General features: G+C 44.5%; 1 protein-coding gene across 1 annotated transcript in view; it reads left to right on the plus strand.

Moving 5' to 3' along the window:
• Nucleotides 1-6,303: 6,303 nt before the first annotated feature.
• LYPLA1 (lysophospholipase 1) overlaps nt 6,304-6,802 on the plus strand; it is an 18,420-nt gene continuing 17,921 nt past the window's right edge. The window contains exon 1 of the mRNA XM_072411203.1: nt 6,304-6,502. Within this exon, the coding sequence (XP_072267304.1) occupies nt 6,434-6,502 (69 nt within the window). The 5' untranslated portion in view covers nt 6,304-6,433. The remainder of the gene's footprint in view (nt 6,503-6,802) is intronic.

Here is a 6,802-nt window from a genome sequence, read left to right on the forward strand (position 1 = left end):
ATTAATAATATCAATAATATTAATAACTCGTCTGGTGTTGTCAGCCGCATGTCTGTGCGGAATAAAGCCCGTTTGGTCACCATGTATAAGAGAGGGGAGAAACCTGGACAACCTGAAGGCCAATATTTTCGTGAAAATTTTTAAATCAGAATTCAAGAGGGCTATTGGTCTATAGCTCGAACAGTCCAAGGGGTCCTTGCCTGGTTTCGGTATTATCGTTATATGAGAGGCCAACATAGTGGGGGGGATCGGCTTGCCTTTCAAAAAGTCGTTAAAAAGGTTCAAAAGGTGTGGGGAGAGCTCTGGTAAGTACGTCTTATAATATAAGTAGGGCAAGCCGTCCGGGCCAGGGGCCTTAGAAGAGGGCAAATGGGAGATAGTTTTTGCAAGCTCCTCTTCTGTAATAGGGCTATTAAGGTGCTCCAAACTGTCCGAATCAATCGTTGGGAGGGCCACCTTTGCCAGATATGAATCTATATTCGGCCTCAATAGTTTACCTAAAGGAGCTTGGTCACAGTGAACCATTTGATATAGTTTTGAGTAGTAGGTTTCAAAACAAGAGGCGATGTGGGATGGGTCATACCGCACTTTCCCATTTTCGTCTCTAATTGCCCCAGGAGAGGCGTGGGTCTGCATATCCCTCAGTTTCCTGGCCAGCAACGTGTCAGCTTTGTCACCTTTATAATAATATTGCTGACGAACACGCTGCATCCACCAGCTANCCTTCCTCAACTCCAGGGCCCTTAGCTTAGACCTGAGGGCAGTTAGCTCCCTCAATAGACCCAAGGACGGTTTCGCTATATATTTTGCCTCCACAGACTTAATGGCCTGAGTCACAAGTGTCCACTGTAGGTTAGAATCTCTCTTAAGACGGGAGCTCAGAGCTATACACTGCCCTCTAAGTACAGTTTTATGGGCCTCCCAAAGCGTGGAAGTATGGGCCACAGTGCCCAAGTTTTCACGAAAAAAGGATTGTAACGTTGTGGAAAGTGACCATTTAGAATCCAGATGTTTCAAAAGATAGTCGTTTAGTCTCCAATGGCAGATTCTCACTGATTTGGGGGAGAGAGACACATCTAGTGTAATGGGAGCATGGTCAGACCAAGCTATTGGGTGTATCTCAGCCGATACGCTGTTCCTCAGGAGAGGAAGATTAGTGAAGAGATGGTCAATACGTGTGTGAGTGCCATGTGGGGGGGAGTAAAAAGAATATTGTCTCCCAGTAGGATGATGAATTCGCCAATTGTCATAATGATGTTGATGTTTCCTGATCAGTTGCCTAAATACTCTGGATTGTCTGGAGACCTGAGCTGGGGGTTGAGAATGGAGCAGTGTATGCCTGTCTCTAGTGGGAGAGAAGATCAAATTAAAGTCTCCCCCTACTATTAGAAAAGTATGGCTGAACTCTCGTAGTCGGGATAAAACTTTGCTAATAAAATGAGTTTGATTAGAGTTAGGGGCATATAAATTACAAAATGTAGTAGAAACACCCTGCACTGTGCCATTCAAAATAATGTATCTCCCATCAGTGTCAATAATAGACTGGGACAATGCGAATTTGAGGGAGTCTTTTAAAAGAATCGCCACACCAGCTTTCTTCTTGCCCTGAGCATTAGCAAGGTATGCTTGAGGGTAAAATTTGGAGGCAAAGTTGAGTGAACCAGTTGCATCAAAATGGGTCGATAGCTATGAATTTTAATGTACTACATCTGTTTTTAGCTACAGATACGTTTATCTGAACATGTACTGGAGTCATGAAATAGAACCTGATCTCTCTGTACATTTATTTCAACATCCACTCAATCCCATGCCCATACCCACCTGCAGTTGCAGCACCTTACTAAAACATCCACGAATGCAACCGATTGGCACCCCAGGAACCACCAAACTGTGGAGTGGCTGCCATTTTCCATGGCTTCAGCATGAAGCCTGTTGTATATTATGGCAGTCCGCCCACTCATATCCCTATGTATGCACAGTAATCCTGGCAATGGCTCTCTTCTGTATTCGTAATTCGTAATCACTCACAAAAGAATTGAATAATTGACAGTGAATGCTTTACACTGGGGAGAGGAGTCAGGTACACAAAATCACTGCCTGCTTACTAATTCAGACAGAATACATGCAATTGAGGAATAGAACTGTTAGTATTAGTTATATAAATGTTGTAACCCTGCTTCAAAAAATAATATATACATAATAAAATATAAAATACACATGCAAAATATATTATATACACACAGAATAAGTTCATATACTCTTTAAAAACACAATGAAAATTAAACCTTAAATTGTTTTTATTGAAAGCCTGCTTAAAGCTTCAGTTTTCAGCGCAGCTGTAGTCCACAGTACAATTAATTTCTTTTTGTCAGTAATCCAGAGATTTCGGTAAAATAAGGAGGTATCATTTAAAAAGCAGCAGTATGGCTGAATTGTTTTATGGAGAATAGCAATCTGCATTACCGGTGCGCACTTCTCTGTGCCAGGTCTTTGAGGCTGGCACAGCACAACAAAACTGAATAACAGCCTGACAAACACATCTCCAATCAAGCTGCCCCCCTCTTCTTCGTCCCATAATTCAGGGCATCCAGGACATAATTTTACCATCAATATAAAAAGTGGTATTTGGCTCTGGCCACAGCTTGATGATTTGTGGGATACAGGGGCAGTGTTCTGGGCAAAGTGTACCATTTGGTTTTGTAGATGGGTATCTTTCTTTTGTCATCACAGGTCAAGAATCTCTGCGGAAAATACCAACTTTCCTTTATTTGCTTTGGTATGTGACAAAGTTTACACCGATGGATATTTGAATTTAGCATTGCCGTCTATGCCATGTACAGCTGTGTTTTTCAGGGCAGTTGCTTGGGGTTCCTTGTGCAATGAGCACTAACATCACTGCCACCAATAACCTTTTTGACTACCTGTAACAGAGACATTCTTCCCTCTTTCCTGCAATGTAGAAAGCATTTTCCCACAAACCACCACACTAATTTACTGTGAACTGTGGAAATAGTAATTATAGCAGGGATTCCCTAAGATCTGAAAGTTATTACTAGGGTTAAAGTGTTATAAAGGTTGAGAAAGGCTAACAACAACCTTTTCTTATATATATATGTATATAAATATATATATATATATATATTTATTTATGTATTTATAATGTGGTAAATTACTGGGGGTTGCTAACAGTAACAGGATGCTTACAGGGCAGATTAGAGGTAGCGGACTACAAAAATAGTCCAAAATAACAGCAGTGTTTATTTGTTTAGGCAAGTGTTACAGCACACTCTCCAGCACTTCACAACAAAAATAACAAACAGTAGCCCGGCTGGGCCTCTGGCTACCTCACTTAGGTGCCCTCTCCTACTAACACACACTAAGCAACACTATTTCGCTCACAGTTCCAATCCGGTTTTGCCCGCTGGATTTCCTGGAGCTCTGTCCCCTCTCATGCGGTCTGAAACCCACTCTGGCCCCCTTCCCCTGCCTGGAACAGATTCTGGCTCCCTTCACTGCCTGGAACCCTCTGGCTCCCTTCACTGCCTGGAACCCTCTGGCTGCCTTCACAGTCTGGAACCCTCTGGCTGCCTTCACAGCCTGGAACCCTCTGGCTGCCTTCACAGCCTGGAACCCTCTGGCTGCCTTCACAGCCTGGAACCCTCTGGCTGATCCCTCTTCCCTCTTTACCTCTTGCTGATCAATTTCCTTTCTCTCTTGCACCTGAGTGAATTGGGTTGGGCCAGGAACCCCATCCTTTCACTCCCTTGGCCGGCTCCAGGGCCCTATAGAACCAGGTTTCTCTCTAAAAAACCTTTCCAAACATCCTCACTTTCATTTCCCTGGAGCCTATAATGCACTTTCCTGACACCCTTAGTGACACTCTGTCACAATATATATATACTATACAATATATATTTTCACAGTTGAGGTGTATGTATGCTGTTTCTTATTTATCTAGACAAAGCAAAATTACCTAACCCCTGTATGAAAAACACATGTATGTAAAAACCTAAATTTCTATGTTTTTTTTCTTTTTATAAAATAGGATCTTATTGTTCACTAGTCTAGGAAACTATACCAGGCTAGCAGCCTATTCATGCAGAAAATGTATGTGTGTACTCAGATCTTATAATGATTACATTCCTAATATAGTATCATTGTAAGCTTAGCAGATAGCCGGTATATGAGGAGCAAGTCCTAAATGGATGATTTAGTGGCAGTGACTTGGCTTTGAAGAATTAGAATTGAGGAATGCAAAGTTCCAGTAAACAGCTCTCCCTGGACCATGTCAGGTGATATGGACAGGAATATCTGCTGCTGTCCCCAGAGTGCTGCGGTGATGTACTGATTATCTCCTCAAACCTCAAGTGTGGCATTTCATGAATATGATCAATGATCGCAGTCTGAATGTGGCCTGCAATTAGGAACCCCTTATAGTTTTGTTCATGTATCTGATTTTAGGCATTACTGCTGATACTTGATATAAAAAGTATATATATCATCATTTTTATTTTTTTCCTATATATGTCATTTAAAAAACAGTTTGCTTTTTTGCAGCGACTGCACCAGAGCACACTGGACCCCATTGAACCCCTACCTGAAAGTGGAATTGAAATAAAAAATTCCAAACATGCAGAAGAGATTTGCAATGTTTTTGCAATAACACAAACATAACCTTTGCGGGTTTTTCTAGAACAGGGGTCGGCAAACTCCGGCCTTTAGGCCAGATACGGCCTAGACAGTAGCTCTGGATCTGCCAGGGGGCGTTAGGAACTACCGGAGCCGCTGGAGCTCCGGTGCTGCCTCCTTGCTGTTGCTCCCCTATTTACCACGGCCGGCGTTGATGTTCCACAGCAATGCAAAGGGAGGAGAGAGATTTACCTTCAGGGGGCGTTCCCTGATGGTGGGTGGAGCCACTCAGAGTCCGGCCTAGTGGACTCCTGCCCACCCCATAAATGGCCTAGTGGCCATAAAAGTTTGCCGACCCGTTCTAGAATATAAATATGTGGTGCTCGCACATCTCAGCGTATAATCTCAGCATACCTCACATGTGTGGGAGTTTTGTCATCCCGGCCCAATCAAGATGGACATAGATATCAAACCTGGATTGGAACCATGTGAAGATGTTGGTACCACTGGGTGAGGAAGGGAGGGTAAATGGATTTAGGGGTATGGGGAAAAATGAAAGTTTGGGTCATGTTGTGTCCAGGCCATTGCCTTTATTAAGTAGCCATACAGGTCAGAAGTTGACAAACAACACAAGTCTGCCACAGACTTGGCAAAACATCTTAATGTCATACAGAATTATTTACCAATTTATTATTAAAATAATATCTAATTTTACTATAGACTTCTACAGTATGATTTTTTATCAGCTCCAACTACCGTAAATTACATTTACACTACCAGTTAACTGAACCCACTTGTACAAAATATCTGCACAAACCATTTTAAATCGGCACAAAGTCTATGAAGTCTATGAAAATCTATGAAGGCAGCAATAGTGGCAAGAAGTGGTCAGAGACTATGACCGCGTTACAAGAGATGGTAAGGGACTATAGGAGAGTTACAAGAGATGGTCAGAGACTAAAGGAGAATTACAAGAGATGGTCATAGACTATGACCGTGTTACAAGAGATGGTCAGAGACTATGACCGTGTTACAAGGGATGGTCAGAGACTATAGGAGGGTTACAGTTGATGGTCAGACACTTTAAGGGAATTACAGGAGGAAGAGATGGTCATAGAGTCTGTTACAAGTGATGTTCGGAGACTATAGGAGAGTTACAAGGAATGCTCATAGACTATGATGTCACAAGAGATGGTCAGAGACTCCAGACAAGCTATAGCAGAAGATCAGAGCTGTGGGTAGGATTTTATGGCAGGGTGAATCTGAGACAACCCAAGGTACAGTAGCCTGGCTTCCACGTATTGCAAGGAAAGTCATATGACATATGAGAATCCTGTATGGACACTCAGCTATCTGGATGGATAGCCACAGGTCAGCGCTGGGCGACTCTCGCTAGGAATTCATTCTCAGGATAGGCGGAGCTAGCCCATCACTCCATCTCAGCATAGCTATTGACTCCGCCCACACACAGACACGCCCTCTGACTTTTTAAAAATTAAAGGTCGAACTCTGTTCGCCTTATCCCCGCCCACAGACACCCTACCAACCCAACCGCTGCCCTCCAGTTTATGACGTCACTCCTCCCATATCTTCCTCTTTCTGTACCCACTCCCAGGCCCCAGTGGAGCTGGTGATTGGTGGGGTCGGCTGAGGAGGAGCTGGCTCTCTGTTCTGACTCATGACGCGGTAGCCACGCCCCCTTCCGAGCGGCTTCTCACCAGGTTATTGAAGGATAAGGGCGGTGCGGCTGTGGACGGCCACAGACACCCGGTAGCACGAGGACGAATTCGGGTTGACTCGGTGTATGTGCGGCAACAACATGTCCGCACCCCTGCCCGCCATAGTGCCCGCCGCTCGCAAGGCCACGGCCGCGGTGAGTGCTTACATTTATCCCTGTCCTGTGCAAGGCTTAACTCCTCCGTGTCACCCCTCACCAACTTCTGTGTGGCCCCCCCCTTCCTGCCTGGACCCTTCCTACCCCCTCTGTCCCATTGTCTTCCCTCATAGCTGCTGTCACCTTCTGCTGGGCTCCCTGCCTCAGTGTCCTCCAAAATATACCCTGACACCCCCATTCCTAAACTGTCCCCCCCATTCCTGAGCTGCCCCCCCATTCCTGAGCTGTCCCCCCCATTCCTGAGCTGTCCCCCCGATTCCTGAGCTGTCCCCCCGATTC

The sequence above is a fragment of the Pyxicephalus adspersus genome, chromosome 5 (assembly GCF_032062135.1).
Source record: "Pyxicephalus adspersus chromosome 5, UCB_Pads_2.0, whole genome shotgun sequence".
Lineage (NCBI taxonomy): Eukaryota > Metazoa > Chordata > Amphibia > Anura > Pyxicephalidae > Pyxicephalus > Pyxicephalus adspersus.